The sequence below is a fragment of the Pleurodeles waltl genome, chromosome 9 (assembly GCF_031143425.1).
Source record: "Pleurodeles waltl isolate 20211129_DDA chromosome 9, aPleWal1.hap1.20221129, whole genome shotgun sequence".
Classification (NCBI taxonomy): domain Eukaryota; kingdom Metazoa; phylum Chordata; class Amphibia; order Caudata; family Salamandridae; genus Pleurodeles; species Pleurodeles waltl.
The window spans coordinates 981165276-981182648 of record NC_090448.1 but is presented as its reverse complement, the minus strand read 5'-3'; the positions used below and the strand labels follow the sequence as shown (position 1 = coordinate 981182648).

Genomic DNA, 17373 nt, shown 5'->3' with positions numbered 1-17373 from the left:
TGCACCCGTCGCACTCCAGCAACTCCGCCGGCTCCATTCGGAGCCGGCTTCATCGTTGCTGGGTCTTTCCCGCTGTGCTGGCGGGCGGCCTTTTGGCGGTCGCCCGCCAGCACAGCGGGAAAGCCAGAATGGCCGCCGCGGTCTTGTGACCGCGGTGCGGTCATTTGGCGGTAACCGCATGGCGGGCGGCGACCGCCGCCCGCCGCGGTTAGAATCACCGCCTTAGTGTCCATTATTGCCTGTAGCACTTTCTCAAACTGCGCAGAGTGCGCCACTAGAGTGTTCTCCAAAGACTGTAGGGACGGGTTGGTCTGTTGGTCGTTGGTCGTTGTGCCAGTAGTGTTGCGGTCCAGGTGTTTAGTTGATTTGGCCCTTCCAGCCATTGTGACTATCTAGGAGTTTCCTTGTAGGATGTTGTTGTGTGCGGCTTAGCACCAATTCCCCGAAGGGGGATCAGCCTCTTGACTGCTGTTCTCCAAGTGGCTTGCTCTTTTCTGCCCCCTTTGTGGCGTTGGTTAGTAGAGCCCCAGCTGGGTTTATTCTTGGCTTCCGAGTATTTCCAGTGCAGCCTGTGGAGGGGAGGACGCGCATAATGTCAGCTGCGCCAGGCCCTTGCAGATTGGATTGCTGCTCCCGCCGCGTGGATGAGTCCGCTGTGTGCCTAGTTAAGGTTCAGCTCACCACCAGAGCTATGGGAGCATCAGGCATCAGCTGTCCCACAGGTCGCCCCGCCAGGCGATTCGACCGGTCCCGGTGGTGTCTCTTGCGGTCGCCGGTGGCCTACCGGAAGAGCAAGACTCCCATTTTATGGGAGGTTAAGTCGTGGGGGGGGGGGCACAGGCAACTATCTTCCGCCCCCACCGCGGCCCTCTTCCAGGGTGCACCTCACTGTGAGGCTGGTGGCCGACGCAGCACCGCCCGTGTGTCCAGAGGTGGAGCTCCACTCCAGGTCAGGCAGCCTCATGCAGCTTGCTGGAGCCCATCATCTGCAGGCAGGGAAGCCAGGGGAGGGGGCAGGGGGGGCAAAAAACGGTATCTCCCCTCAAACTGGGTCTTAACAACCCCAGGAGCGCATTCTCCTCACCTCAGCATCCCCCGGTGAGCGCCACCGTCTCCCTCTCGGGCCCTCCTGGGCCTGGATCCACAACAAGGGCCTTCGGTTCCCCTGTAGAGATGTCTTTTCTCCCGTCTCCGCACTCCCCCTGGGCCAGAAAAAGCCCCCGCGGGACCCGAGCTGAGCACCGGCGACTCCGCCTCCACTGGGGCGGGGAGGGGGGGCGCAGATCCTTTGTTTTGCCGCCCGCGCGGCAGGCACCAATCGGAGGACGGGGGTGAAAGCCCACGTTTCAATTTCCCGGCTCGTACGGGCATCCGGCTCTGCCGGCCAAAAGCTGTTGGCATCGGGTGCCACCCGATCGCAGCGCACCCGGCTTAGCCGCCGCGGCCGCCCCCCACGGTCCGCGCGGACAGGCCGGGGGGCGCGGCCCAGCGACTTCCGGGCTCGTGATAAGCCCACGGCTGTTCACCCTGTATTCCGGGCGGGCCGGAGCGCCCGCTAGATTCTGCGGCACTCCCCAGGCGATCCACCACCCTCGAGCCGAATATGAAGGGTCAGGGGGCGCCCTGGAGGATACTTTCCGGCAGGCCCTGGACAGAGCAGTCGCTCAGGCGTCCATCCCTGCCGCCATTTTGGCTCCTCCCCCAGCATTTCAGGTGATATGCGTCTGAGGTGGAAGTAAAAGCTTCCAGCCTGGCTCACTTTGTGTGGGTTGTAGAGGTAACACCTCCCCATGGCTCTGTGCAGACCAACCATCGGGGAGGACCTCTCAAGGCACCTTTGCTGGTAGTTACAAAGGCCTTCGTGCAAAGTGGTTTCAATTCACTCGAGGATCTGAGGATATATTTCATACATCTGAGTTTTTGCTTACTTTTACTAGACCCTGCTCCATTTCTTCAATGTTGAGTACTTCGTCAATGTGGATTGGGCAGTACATATTTTCAACCTTGTCCCTCGTATGGATGTTGAGAAGTATCTCAGCATAAAGAACGATTAAAATTGAGACTGAAGACGAAATGTCAACAGTGTTGTCTTATACAGCTTTGAACCTCTCGTAAGACCTCAGCTTCAGATAACACCTATATTATGAGGTAGTGCTGCCGCCAATCTCTGTCCAGTAGACTAGCTTGCGTAGCCAAGAGAAAGGCCAACCCAGGACTGAGTCAGTGGTTAGCGAAAGAAGATTGATGGTTCTGCTTCTTTGGTGGGGTGGCCCTTTTAAGATGAAGTCTGCTGGGATTTTCTTAAACTGTCACCATGTGGCAAAGACATGCAAGTGCCTATTCAGTCTTCAGGAGACGATTCTGTTCTGCTTGTTGAGCTTGTAAAGTGTACAGATAACTTAGCATTGCAATACACAAACCACAATCTCCATGTGCTGTCGTTTTTGAGAATCTGAACTGAAGAGGTTCAGTTTTGTAAACTGATACTTCGCTCTTCACCAATACCAGTTGTCGTAACATGGTATATGTCAAGCTATGCTAAATCAATACATGTGCCTGATAGCACACCCTCTTTTTCGAGGTCATCCATCTAGTTCACCTTGCTGCCAAAGGTGCATGCAGCTTAACAAGTAATGAGAAACCTCTGGGGGACACTGATAGAAGGCTTGGTCTGATGCTAAATCTGCATTAATTCAGAAACTGACCCTGGTGTTTGCGTAAATGGTGAGAGTTCTTCTAGAGCCCATATGAACGTGCACTGCTGGATATCTCTAGTAGTAGTTGACTTTTTTTTTTGGTATTCATTGCACCAACGTGAAGCTTGTTTTTTTACCAAAGAGAATCACTAGTCAGGAAAAGACACCAGTTCACTGGTGGAAACGCAGTCATCCTAATACAGGGAATTTTCCTTGTTTGCACTGGGTGCACCTTTTAAAAGGTACGCCCAATGAAAATGGGCTTTATCTGTGATACGGCCCCAGGGGCAGTATTAAAGAAGTGACCCAGGGGCACAAAGGGTGTTTGCACTTGCTTTGCGTGCCCCCGAGGCACTTTGGTATTACAGACGGGACCGCAGAAGCTTGTGCGTCCCCTGCTGTAATACCGATAGTGCTGGTGAACATGCGAGGATGTTCCCTTATTTGCATGGGGGCATGGCTCCATGCAAATGAGGGAATCCCTTTGCCTCATCGCCCGCGCCGTATCATACATGTGGTCGCAGAAGCAAAGAAGCTGTCAAGAGGTGCACTGACGGTACTCCCCCTAAAGGTGGCGCACTCTCAGTGCGCCCCCAATGGCAGCCCTCAGGAGTGGGAAAAATACATCCCCTTGAAGGCGGGTGCAGTCCGTCACCGCACCCGCCTGCAGGGGGATCTCTAATTCCGCTTCAAAGGTTGCTGCATGCATAGTGAAACATGGAACGGCTTCAAAGCAGCCGCTCTGTTTTTCACATGAATGTGCCCACCTGGGGGCAGAGCGAGTTTGCGGCTGCCCTGGTGGCAGTGCATTATATGTAAAAGGATGCACTCTCTCAGAGAAAGCGCACTCTATGTATGACAGGGCCCGTGAATTTTGTCCCAAGGTACTTTTCACGTTTTTGCTTAATCCAGACGGGCATACGGTTGTTTTTTTCGAATCCAACAACCATAAAGCCAATTAATATTCTTATGTTTTAATTGGGGACCCGGCTGCCACTCGGTTGAAGAACCGTGCTTTATATACACATGGTTATCCTACAATTTTTCTGTTGACCACTGTTTATTCTTTACAGTATTTTGTTTCTTCTCTTTCTGTTATCCCTGGTCACCTACAACTAGCTAGTATCACAAACTGATCACCTTATGTTCCACGGACTTACCTATTTAAATTAAAGTTTGATTCCATTGAAGGCATGATACGGGCATTGCCTGATTTTGCTGACTTGACCCGTTTTTCATGATATCGATATTCTGTTGGTGACTACCGTACTGATCGGCTTTCTTTCTGTACCATACACTTTTTCTATATTGACCAAATTGTTTATTTGCATCTGAAGTGTGATGTCGTGGTGCTCATTCGCCAGACAGAACATTGTGCCCTTTCCTTTGTTTAAATCAGTGAATGAGTTTGAATTTAAAACACAAAAGAATAGATTGTGCGCACTCCAGATGTGAAACACATTACTTTACTGTGTGCAAAGAAGAGAGGCTCCAAAGTGTGCTGATTGTGTCCTGCATGCAGTCCCTGCTGAGCTATACTGCTTCTAAGCAAACTATTCCAACATGGATACTTCTCTGTATATACTCTTATTGCTTGGGCGTGTTCTAAGAGTAGCAAGAGTGCAACACTTCTGGGCTTCGCTTTTCAGCAACATCCCTTTGGCAGAAATGTGCACAACGTAAGCATAGAAAGCATCAATAGCACTCTGCATTCGTTATTAATTTGATTTTGATGCAAGGTCCAATTATCAGAATAGGCATCACCCAATAAATTGTTCAAGTTAAATCCGTTTTCAGGGCATGCCTCCAGGTCTTATTTACTGCCTGACCTTCTGTTCTATAACACATTCATCTGGGTAGGATCCTATGCTGGAGAAGTTCAAAATAGTTAACTTTAAGAATATGTCTGCAGCATGGGTATTGATTGATCCCATATTAGCATGCAACCCACTCAGTATTCCAGCTTTTGGGAAATAGGGTGACTAACATGAAAGCTTCAAAATAAAATCTGAGAGGGGCATCACCGGTGTAAAGCAGTGTTGGAGTTCCTGTACTCACCAGAGGCACTTGTAGTTTGAAGCTCGCCAATCCATTAATGGGCATTTTGAAAAAGTTTGGTTTCCTCACCACCACAGGATGAGTTGAATAGTTTATATATCAGGAAATATATACATAAGTGGAGAAAAATTGTGACTGGTAATTAACATATTTAGAGCTCACTGACAAGTTCACCTGAAATAATATTCAAGGCTGCAAAGCCAAATCATCCAAAATTGCTTTATACGGAAGGCTAGAACCTCATCTCTCTAATTTCATAACATGCAAAGTTCCTGAGATAGCATCTCATGTGAAATCATCAGGTATCCCTTTTTAAGTGCCTTGTAATTGCCCAGAGGATTTCAGTGTGTGGCAACTGCGCAGCTGTTGAAGGATGTCCCTCGTGTAAAATGGATTGCTAAAGATTAGCAGTCCACATAACCTAATCGTCTGGGTCTTTCCCTTTTCAAGCTAACATGCGGGGCCAAGACTGTCCTCTAACTAGTCGCATCTAATGGCTACCAAGGAGGAAGCGACCCTGCACTGTAACACACTGAGCTTCTTTTCGGTTGGACCAACATGAGCAGGTCGTTGTCCCTGGTCATACATCCTAGATAATTATACTGCTGAACACGAACTTTAGTAGAATAAGAGCCTTATGAATGCAAATGTGTGAAAAGACTTTCAGAACGAAGCAGGATACAGTTGAGGCTCTGGTTTGTTTGGATGGACCTGCATTACCCATGCATATTGGAAGGAACAGGAGAGCTCAGGGTTAGTGCGAAGAAGTGCTTTTCATCTACTATGTTTGCCCTGAGCCAAGTCTTTCACTTAAAAAAATATCTGGTAAATGTGCTCACTCTAGCTCAATTCACCAAGTCCCAGGTGTGAACTTGATAACACCCTCCCTCTGATGGAATTTAAGAGTGACACAGTTTGGGTGTTTCATTTGGGCTTTACTTACCGTACTGTAAGTTGTGTCCGCACTGCGCAGGTATGGACACGGTCCTGAGCAAAAATTGGCATAGTATCCTTTCGGTTCATGCACCCACTTCCAGTTGAGGTCTTGTCTGAAGTCGATGTAGAGCGATCGGACACAACAGTTCTCCTCCTGGCTTCTGCAGAAAACATTATAGAACGCAAAATGGAACAATGAACTTGTGGGAGAAAGTAACAATATCTGTTGTCGGTCTAATAACAAATGTTGGCTTATGGATAAGGGAAACACAGGAACATGATCTAGGCGTATACTAGTTACTTAGATTCAGAGGTAGTGGTGCTCAAAAAAGCTGAAAAATGTTTTTTGACTAAAGGAGAATGCATTTTCACAGTGCTATTATCTTTTGATTCCTGTATACAAGGAGGCAGACATGCTTGTGTGTGGAGTGTCTGCAGAGATGCTTAGCTACACTTGGTGCTAATCGTGTGGGTGATACTGTTATATGTGTTTTGGTGAGAGTTTGTGTTAGTGTCAGTGAGCTAATGTGGCTAAAGAAGTACCTAAGCTGGCCCTATGGGACAGTAACAGCCACCTTGACTTTATTACTGAATAGTTGTACAAGTTCCCAACAGTCGGCTAAATGAGCTGCTTACCAATGGGTGTGTGCCACGTGTGTGCCTAAGGAATTCCCAAGGGCATAAATAAGAAAGCTCCCCGATCAGGCACAGTGGTTGCTCGTAGGGTATCCTGTGTTGGGCCCAATAATGCAATTCTCCATATGCTCTGGGCTCTGTCAACTTCATGCAGGCAAAGGACCTTGGCACGGTACTCTCAACATCAAACTGAGTGTCCGGGTACTAAAATAACCCTACCTGTCATTTCTCTGCTATAAGTTTATGGCTATAAATTTATTTATAGCAGATGTGGTGAGATCCATTATGTTAGGTGGCTTCACAGAGATTACCACAATATCAGTCAAAGAAATTTGTATGACTTGACCAACATCAAATCACATTTGATTTTCAAGCTCCTTTGAAATGGGATTCTTTTTAGACCTGGAGGTGATGGCTCCTATGCGCTGATACCAGTGTTGAACTATAATGCATTTTCAATCACTTGTACTTCTGATGTCTTGTTCATCCACCATTATCATAGGGACACTGTTAGAAACAAAATGGGCCCCCCACACACTGGTGTTTGCTTCAAAGTGGAACTTGATGTACGAAATGTCAAGGTATGGATTTAATATAGATAGGCCATTAGTGGTGGATATATCCGACAGTCAGGTGTAAATCTTGAAGCTACTGGGAAAGTTAACGATGATTTCTACCTGCTGTTGCTGTACTCCCCCACCCCCACTTTTTGCCTGATATTTGATGCTAACTTGACTGTGTGCTGGGATCCTGCTAACCAGGCCCCAGCAACTGTGTTTTTTCCCTAAAACTGTACCATTTCTTCCACAATTGGCACACCCCTGGCACACAGATAAGTCTCTTGTAATCAGTGGTACCAAGAGCCCTGTGGCCGGAGAGGGTCCCTAAGGGCTGCAACATATACTATGCCACCCAAAGGGACCACCAAACACATGCACACTTCCATTGCAAATTGCGTGTGTTGGTGGGGGAAAAAATGGCAAAGTCGATATGGCATCCCTCTCTGGGTGCCATGCTCACAAACCACTGCAGGTGGCATAGGTAAGTCACCCCTCTAGCAGGCCTTACAGCCCTAAGGCAGGGTGCACTACACCACAGGTGAGGGCATAGCTGCAGGAGCAATATTTCCCTACAGTGTTGACCCTGAAAGTGCAGTATAGCCATATTAAGTACATGGCCTGGGAGTTTGTCTGTACGAACTCCACAGGTCCATGATGGCTTCACTGAAGGCTGGGAAGTTTGGTATCAACCTTATCAGCTCAATAAACCCACACTAATGCCAGTGTTGCATTTATTGAAAAATGCACACAAAGGGCGTCTTAGAGATGTCCCCTGTATTTCACCCAACCCTGTAATTTAAGGCTGATCAGTCTGTGCCAACCTGCCACTAACAGACCCATTTCTGACCCCATGCGGTGACAGCCTTTGTGCTCTCTCAAAGCTTGCTCTGGGTGAGGGTGCTTCACACCTCCCCCTGCTAGAACTGCAGCACTTAGTGGTGAGCCTCAAAGGCTCCTGCCTCGGGCTACACTGCCCCAGGGCACTCCAGCTAGTAGAGATGCCCGCCCCCCAGACCAAGCCCCACTTTTGGCAGCAGGTCCAGCAGGAAAATTAGTAAACAACAGGAGGTGTGCCCATCCCAGTGAGGACCACCCCTAGGGTGCCCAGAGAGTAGGCAAACCCTTCCTGGCTGAATCCTCCATCTTGTTTTGGGGCATGTTAGCTGACAGGGTTAAGAATGTGCCCCCTCCCCAAAGGGAGTGGGCACAGGAAGGGTGTAGCCACCCTCAGGGACATTAGCCATTGTCTACTTCCCTCTGACCCCTGTTATGCCCGTATTAAGGAGCACCCCTGAACCTTGCTCTTTCAGATTCCTGGCGACCTGAGAAGAAGAGGAAGGACTGAAGAGCCACACCAGCAGAGAAGATTCAAGATAACAACTGACTTGGCCTCAGCCCTACCGGCCTGTCTGTTGCTTCAAGATTCCTGCTACAAGAAGAAGACTCGTACTGCAGGACCAGTGACCTCTACCAGCCCCCAGATGATTGCCTGCCTACCCAAGGACCAAGATCTCCAGAGGACAGTGGCCCTGTCCACAAAGAAACATCCATGAAGGACTTCAGAACCACCCCGGATCCGTAAGTCCTGTCCACTCGGCACCCGATGCCCACGGCCCGAGTCCAGGTTGCCCATTGGACCAGAGAGGGTTCCCAGGCGATTCTGACCTCGACTCCATCCTCCTGGATTGACCCCTCCTGACCAACACGACAATGTCTGCAGCCTAAATCCAGAGGACCCCTACTGACTGTCACCAGATACGGTTAAGATTTCCCAAAGCCTAAATGTACCCTGTACCAGCAGCCCCCTGGCCTTGTAGAACCCAACCGACGGTCCAGCAACATCCAGTGGGCTCTCTACTTACCAGTCCAGCAGTTGGTTTTCTTCAGTCGACTCCCTGCACCACGCGCGCAGCATCTTTGTGACCCCTGTGGTTCCCCCGCTGAAAAACATTGGTGCCTGATGCTGTGTTTGCACTCTGCACCCAGCCGCCCCTGTGCAGCTGAGGGTGTGTTAAGGCTGACCTGTGCGCCTCCCCCTCTTGCTGGTCTAAACCCGCAGGTCTGTGCCCTGAAGTCCTTACCTGTAAGCTGTTTCTTTCTGAGTGCCCTATGTCCCAAGACCCTTGGTGTCGTCCTAAACTTTGCCCTGTGGACACTTTAACCCCAGAGACTGGGATTGTAAATCAAGTACTTACCTGTAAACTGGGTTGTTACTTTTCCTCCCCTAGGACTGCATTGCTTTCTATGAGAAATTGCACTTTCTATTTTTGAAAGTGAAAAGTATTACTCACCTGCAAATTGTTTTACCTGCGAATGTTAAACAACGTGCATTTGATACTTGAAAGTGATACTTTCTTGAAACTGTACTTACCTGCAACAAAGATCTTTTTGGTTCCAGAACTAAAGTAACAAAGTATATTTTTGATACATAAAACATTGGCCTGGAGTTAGTCATTGAGCGTGTGCCTCATTTTTTGACTGTGTGTACAGAAGATGCTTGGCACTACTCTTTGATAACTCTAACTGCTTGACCACACTACAACAAAAGAGAGCATTAGTATTATCTACTATAGCCTCTGTAAAGCCTCTTGGGATCCACTGGACTCTGTGCACAATGTACCTAATTTTGGTATAGTATATACAGAGCCAGCTTCCTACAATGAGAATGTGAGAAAGGGAACATAGCAGATGTCAGCAATGGGTGAGAGTAGATGTACCAGCTGTTGGGACTGGTTGTGAGTGGGCGTGACAGTGATTTCAACTTTCGGACCTTGCACAGTGCTTTGCTTCCTATTGAGTAAGTAAGCGCTCCACAAAAACCCCATACATACATCCCTAATGACATAGTAGGAACAAGCAGGAGTGTAGACACCAGCTATTGGGAATGAACAAGAGTGGGTTTAAAAAAAACAAATGTAGGGGCAATTGTGCCAACTGTGGAAGCGAGTAAGATTGAACATGCAAGCTGTTAGGCGTGAGTGGGAGTTAATAGGTAAGGGAGTTAGGGTCAGATGTAGTAAGGCTTTAACGCCTCGCAAACAGTGAAAATCGCTGTTTGCGAGGCGCAAAACCCACATCGCGATGCCCATTCCCATTTTGCGAGTCGGTAACCTGGTTACCGACTTGCAAAATGGGACTGCGAGTCACAAATAGGAAGGGGTGTTCCCCTTCCTATTTGCGAGTCGCAGCACGATGTAAGATTGCTTTGGGACCGTGAACGCAGTCGCAAAGCAATCGCAGTTACCCCCAGTGTCACACTGGTGGTAAACCATTTGCAAAAGGGAAGGGGTCCCCATGGGACCCCTTCCCCTTTGTGAATGGCCTTGAAAACATTTTTTCAGCGCAGAAACTGACACGTTTAATTTTTTCGTTTGAAATGCATCTCGTTTTCCTGTCTCCAGCAAGCCACCATCCCTGTGAATGCTGCGACTCGCAAGAGGGTCGCAAATTGCGACCCACCTCATTAATATTAATGAGATGGGCCTTTGCGACCGACTTGCAGATGGTGTCAGGGACACCATCCTGCATCCGGCATTGCAACTTGCAAATTGCGAGTCACTCAGACTCGCAATTTGCGGGTCGCAATGCCGGAGTTTCCTACATCTGGCCCTTAATGTGCTATCTTTTGGAAATAGGTGAAGTTGGCTGTTGGGCCTGTGTGGTTGGGAATTCACATTTCTCTCACAAGCTTAGATTTACCTGAAGCAGTAGTTTGTGTCGAGGGCTCTTTTCTTCCTATGGCTCCGGGAATGACTCTCAGTACGATGTGGAGGTAACATCATGAGAATCAAATGGGGGTTGTGTTGATCCTTTTGCTTCTTCAGGCGTCCTAGATCTCCACGCCCAAAGTCATCTTCACCATCTAAACCTTGGAAAAAAAAATACAAGTTGAGAGTCTGCAAAGGGTCTGTAGCTAGGAAACACTCATTAGGGATACAGGGATAGTTCAGTTACCTTGTGTATGGTCAACCTGGTTTCGTATGTACATAAGACCTTCTCTGCTCCTCAAGTAAAGGATATGTTACATCCACATTTCTTCTCCTGCTTACAGACTAGCTAAACAATGTAACTTCTCGTTTAATTGTGCATGGAGTTCCTGTTCCATCAGTCAGACAGTGTTGATATCTCCCACACCTCAGATTGACTGGGGCATGTGTTAGTATGCCCCATACATCAGGCTACAAGTAACGTGTATATGTATAGCTACCACACCCAAGCCTGCATGAGGAATGTCCTGGTGCAACTACCACATCACAAATATACTGCTGTAACTCTCGCACTTGCATCCAAGGCACATAGAGGGAAATGTGCTGCTTTATCTCCAGCACCACAAAATATGAAAGGCATTCATCGTAGTGTCTCCCATAACACGAACATTGGATGAGTGAGTACCTGCAACAGTCACAGGTGCATTTACCACAACACAGAATGCGTGGGAGATGCACTACTGTATTGGACACACACTTCAGTATCTCCAGGACCACTCCTTAGATAGCAAATTCACAACTTTAGGTCTAAAACATAGACTGCATGGGAATGCACTGGTGTATCTGTCACCGGTTGCGTCAAGTACGTACTAGTCTATATTCATATTACAGATTGCATGAGGTTGTGTTAGTGTATCTTCAGTAGGCTGCATGGGACATGAATTGGTGGTTCGCCAACACCACAGATTGCAACGCCCCTGCCTTGGTGTTGTTCACACACAACGGACTTTTTATTTAAAAAAAACAAAAAAAACTTGCATTCATCGAGGCGTAAATCAACATAGTCAATTCACTGGAATTTTTAAAGTTATAACTCATTAAATTTTAGTTTTAAATCATTTACATTCAGGTCAATTTACTGGTGGTCATCTCCCCGTCAACTTAGGGAGTCTTTGTATGACATGGTCCCATTTGTTTTTGCTACCGGGTAGGCCCACTAGGTGTTCAGCCGCTGGCTTGTGCCATCACCATTCATATCAGACCTTCCTCCAGCCTCTACAGGTTTGCCATGGTCCCCTTATGGTTGTAAATTTCCATGGGCATTCCCCGCCCTCATTGACAGGTCTTTCTGCTTCCTTGCATTGGCACATCTTAACACAACATCTCGTTTTTGTTGAGCATCCCATGCTTCCCCAGTTCCTTTTTATTTCCCAAGAGTGCAAAGCGTTGGTGTAGTACAGATCATACCAAAATCACTTGGGAGTCCTATGACTGCAAAGTGTGGGGTTGAGAATATCTTTACAACTAGAACCCCAGACATCTCTACAACCTCCCGTCATAGCATTTGGATCTCCCTACATCCCTACACAGTACGGAGAAAGGTGAAATTTTCCACCCCACACTTTAAGCACCTATCATTAAGTACTAGTCCCATCTTGTGGAGTCTACTTCGGTTGAAGTATTCCCTACGATTATCTTTATCTGGATTAGCCGCAGTTAGCACTTGGTAGCGTCTTTTTGCACTACCGCACAATGCACTTCCTTCAAAGTACCAAAAGCATATCCCACTTCTCTTTAAGTCCCTGGAGGCAGTCTGGCAGGCTATCTAGAATCACTCTGTATGTCGAGGCAGCCATTCCTTCATCCAATTACATCAGTACTCTCAGTTCCAGGGGTTATTGTCTGTTAGCCTGCCAGCTAGTGCATGCCAAAGATGGCAGTACTTCCAGAGTTGTGTGGCGTCTGGTTCAAACTCTGTTTGCACCTGGGCAAATGACTGCGTCCCATTTTTTTCAACATCCCCAGTTTGGAGACTCCAACGACCTCCCAACTTTGGGACCTTGTAGTTGCATCAACTAGTTTAACATGGTTCACGCCTGTAAATGGGTTATCATGGTAAGTTTACACTCCCATCTAATTGCTGTTTTGCTGACTTTTCACATTTTAAATATGGCAGTTGTCGCTCTTAGATGTTCACCCTTTTCTCCATAAAGGTAATGCAAATATGTTCTGTTTCCCAGTGCCAGCCCGTGCAGCTTAATTGAGGACTCAGTGTTTGCAGCATGGGTCAAGTGACTGGCCATTATTAACTGGGACCCCCACTTGTAATACCGGATTTTTGATAGTACTATGCCTTCAATATCATCAATGATTTTTATTCTGGAGGCTTACAACCACACAGCATGGTCTGTATTTCCTATTAAAATCTTTGTGTGCCGCTTGATTTATCACTCATTCATTAACAATTTTATTCAGCGCAGATGAGCCATAAGTGCATAAAATAAAACATCAATAAACATTCAGACAAGTTCATGAACATATGAAGAAATATCACTGACTAAAAGGAAAAGGCAAAAGGCAATTACTACAGAGATCAAGCAATAAGTACAAGATAGCAGCAGAATAAACCCATCCAACATTGAGACCTGTCCACATGAGCCTCAGTCTATCGATCCAATAGGTTGACTAAAATGAAAAGAGCCGAGAGTAACAAACATGGCTTGCATCAATTAAAATGTGGCTATCTTGTTTGATCTCTTGTAAGCACACATTCTGACCTCAGCAACATATGTAGAAGACAGCAGCAATAAAAATTCATTTTAAGAACTATGCAGCAAATACAGTTCCTAGTCAACGGCCCCCCCTCTGCCATATAGCCCTTTGAATTTATGTGATAATGGAGTAGCAGCACCTATGCATGTCTAATGTTAACTTGTTTTAGCAGAGGTAGAATATACAGCTTTCTCAGAGACACAATGTTTGCAGAAAAGCATAAAGTGCTACAAACTCACTGTTCAGGCATACGGTGAAATTTGCACATGCAATGGCATTCAGCTATATCTAATCTGGATCACGTTACCCCGTCACAGATTTCTGTTGATGAGATTTAGACTGAATACAGCCCATTTTGTAGTAGCCTATCCCACTCAGGGCACCTATATTTCTAATGTCCCTTGTTGCCCCTGCTACAGTAGTTCTGTTCATGATCTTTGCCATGAGTGCAGAGATCTCCACTGCCATAAATCTGATACAAGGACTATGAAACGTGTGTTCCAAGGTGTAGTTTGCCTTTTGAAAAGTGCATTTGCACAGGAGATCCTATTGCTGCTGTGCGGAGTACTGCACTATGAAGAACTTCCGACAGTGGTAAGGGAGCTCACATGGGAAGTCACAGGACCATCTCAGGAGTGCGCCTGGGAACCTGTTCCTGGTGCAGCTCTCCAAAACTACTCTTGGCAATGTTGGGGAACAGCAAAAAGTAGGAAAAAACATTAAGGTGGAGGCGCAGATCTCAACCTCTACATTTCCTAATTATTTAATAAATCGGACCCTTAGTTTGTTTTTCTAATGTATATGATTGCCTTTGCACATTCTTTATCTTTTAAAGATTTTCAAGCAGTGCAAAGATTGTCTGAATATTTTCCATTCAACGATTACTAATGGCGGTCTGCGTTGATGCATTGTAAGCTCCTCTACTAATTTAACCAAGAAATCTCACCACAAGACCAAGAGGACTAGACCTGCAATCTGGGGTGATCTCTCTTTCGTACTGTAGAGATTCTAATATCATTTGTGCCCGACGCTCACTCACCTAGAAGAACAGAAGTGCAGACTCCACCTAAGCTAGTATAGTTCTGCAAGCGAAGGCTGTACCTTACAAACCTACTTCATCCTTTTTCTAGCGATGAACCTTAGATGGAAGGATCGGCTAGCAAGGTGTTTCCTTACCTTTAAATCTGACCTCCAGCACTTCATGCGTGTTGTCTATGATGTCGCCATTGGGGTGGAAGGTGTTGCAGGGGCAATGCACACTTATTTCCAGACCGAGGTTGGTCTCTGCAAAACAGAAAGGAAGGTAGAAAGATTTGTTCTGCAGATCAGTGTAGATGCTCACAGTTCAGGAAATGAGACACGCGAAGACGTAGATATAAATAATGGCGTCTTTAATTCATGGACTGCAGAACAGCAAAGGTTGCTGGTTCCAGACTTTAACAACTGAAGCTCCTTTTACAGCCTTCTTCCTTTGCCATGTAGAGTTATAGTGGAGATATTCCAAGAACAAACCTTCCAAGGGAGATCATTCGGTATCTAAGCACGGGGATTAGGATCTGAGGGCAGTCCCACAGCACAGCTGCATTACACCGTTTACACTACACAAGATTTTGAGTTTCATGTAAGAGTGCTTGTTGTGGCATGCCGCTGTTACAGAGAATTATTTCCAATCCTGATGGGTTCACATAGACTCCCCTCTTTCCGAGGTAACTAAAACTAATGCCATTGAGTTGATAGTAGTAACATTAATTAGCACCCGGTGTGGCATGCCTAGAATGGTTAAAATGGTGGCACTGTTTACTGTTGCCTGGTTTCAATATCAGGTCGTGATACAAACAGAGACGGTGGAGATGTTCATTTGCAAGTGTTAGATATGATTATGGGGGCTTCTAATAGACCTTCTGTCCGCATTCTACCATTAATAGCTGTCATAGTGCGGCCTTGACTGTGCGCCCTCATCTCAGGCCAGAAATCACAGTGTGGAATTAACAGCAGTTAACATCCTCTGCAGGGGTCACCAGCGGCCCTCAACATCTGGAACGGGTGCAGCACCAAGGCTACGATTACACACAGCCTGCTGCACACATGTCCAAACACTTTTTGAAAAGGCAGACACCTGTGTACCTGCCTAGAGGATAGTTACATAGGCTGTGGTGAGGCTGTTCCAAATATCAATGACTTACTAGGTTACTGCAATTTCTCGATAGATGGAAAAACAAAGAATCAACAAAAACCCTTCTCAGAGTGACTTCAGCAGGAGTTTCAGGGTGCTGTGTGGAATATCACCTAAGTGAGAACGGTGTCAAATATCACATATTCACTCACTCATCCACCTTATCATTCCTCTCAGTAACTAAAGCACCTGTTCCAGGCATCGGTCTGTAACCTACATGTTACTCATGCCTTAACTGGTCACGTACTGTCAGTGATGATTGATTATACAACCTTGCAATGCTGAATCCGTTCTGAGGAAATGGAAGATTGTATTCATTGCCTTCTATGAGAAAGGGAATATTGCTTTGGTAGTGCCATGCTGTCCCTAATCCATAAGGAATTAAAGCATTCACTGCTGTTGCCTGATTGATACCTGCTTGTGCTGGTGCTACCCTAGCCGCACCTGTCCGCTGCAGAAGGGATGCTTACACTGTTTCTGCCCAAGATATAGCTGCTCTATGAAGAGCAGTGTTTCAGTTGCTGATGCCCCATCTTATAAAAAAAAAAATACAAAGGATCATTTGAATGTCCTTGCACAACATGCTCAGGCCAGTAAGAAGCTTTTAATGGATCTAGAGCAAAACTAGTTTGGGGGCCCTGACCCAGAAACCCTTGTTTTAATCACAGCTTCCAAACTTGACCAAACTTGGTGACCAGGGCAATTATTTTACAGTGATGATCACATTTGAGTCGACTTGAAATAATTTAGTTCAGGATGTGCATTGTAGAAAATCCCCTAATCTATATCGTTTATTAGACCATAATGTTGATTCATCTATGAAAACAATAAAGGTGTTATGTAGGAGGAATAAGACAACCGATTTGCCTGTTGGGTCACTTATAACATTTTCATCAGGGCAGAAGGGGAAAGAATGTGGTATCCATACAGGATCGGCACTGCACAATGTCTAATCTGCAAAGCTGGTTTCAATCTCAGTTTCCAAACTTGACCATATTGTGTGACCATTGGCAATTACTTTTCTCTACGGTGCCTCCTTTTCAATGAGCATATTGAAATACGCTGGGATACACAATGTATAACAACCTTTTCTGTGTATGCCTTAATATCCCATAATGTTGCTCCATCGATAAAAACTAAAGGCCTGTAGTAGGAGAAACCTGACTTGTCCCTTGAGTCATTAATACAATTGTCAAAGCAGAACGGGTGTTGTTCACTAATTTTAATTAAGGCCACTAAGAACAGTGATATAATCTAAGGTGCTAAAGTGAAACGATCATAAATACACTCTTTTCTATAAAAGTTTGTACCTCATTTATAAATAAAACAGCAGTTGCTAGCATTTGCAGAAGAGCATGAAGTCCAGGCTGAGCCAAGAACTGTTCCATTAAGCCTCCACAGCACTGCTTTTCAAGACAGAATGCAGCAGAGATGGGGCTGTGGAAAATTATGGGATCGGGTGGTCACCACCTCACTACCACTATCCTCCTAGTATTTTTAGCAATGCAAGAGATGCTTCGGTGTTCAGCTTATAGTTTGCAATCACAAGGCCTCTGCTGTCCTGCTACTCCTACAGACTGTGGCTTGGCATTATGGGTAAGGTCAGTTTCATAGTGCAGCCTGTGATACCAATGACTCGCCTTGGGAAGGATGATCTGTATTAACAACCTTGCCAATATCCTGTTGCAAAGCCTGCCCCATTGCCCCTCACCCATTTGAGGCTGGTGAACATGCCCTAATGAGCAGGGATTGTTTCACAATATTTGATGTGAGATACCTATATTCATGGAAAGAAATGCCTGAGCCCAAAGCATCAAAACATGTTGATGGATAAG

At 46.4% G+C, this 17373-nt stretch overlaps 1 protein-coding gene across 1 annotated transcript in view; it reads right to left on the bottom strand.

Annotated features, from left to right (window-relative positions):
• TGFB3 (transforming growth factor beta 3) overlaps window positions 1-17373 on the bottom strand; it is a 127564-nt gene that overhangs the window by 8451 nt on the left and 101740 nt on the right. Inside the window, exons 4-6 of the mRNA XM_069208443.1 lie at window positions 14542-14649; window positions 10586-10754; window positions 5698-5851 (exon numbers count right to left, since the gene is read on the bottom strand). Coding sequence (XP_069064544.1) covers window positions 5698-5851; window positions 10586-10754; window positions 14542-14649 — 431 coding nt within the window. The remainder of the gene's footprint in view (window positions 1-5697; window positions 5852-10585; window positions 10755-14541; window positions 14650-17373) is intronic.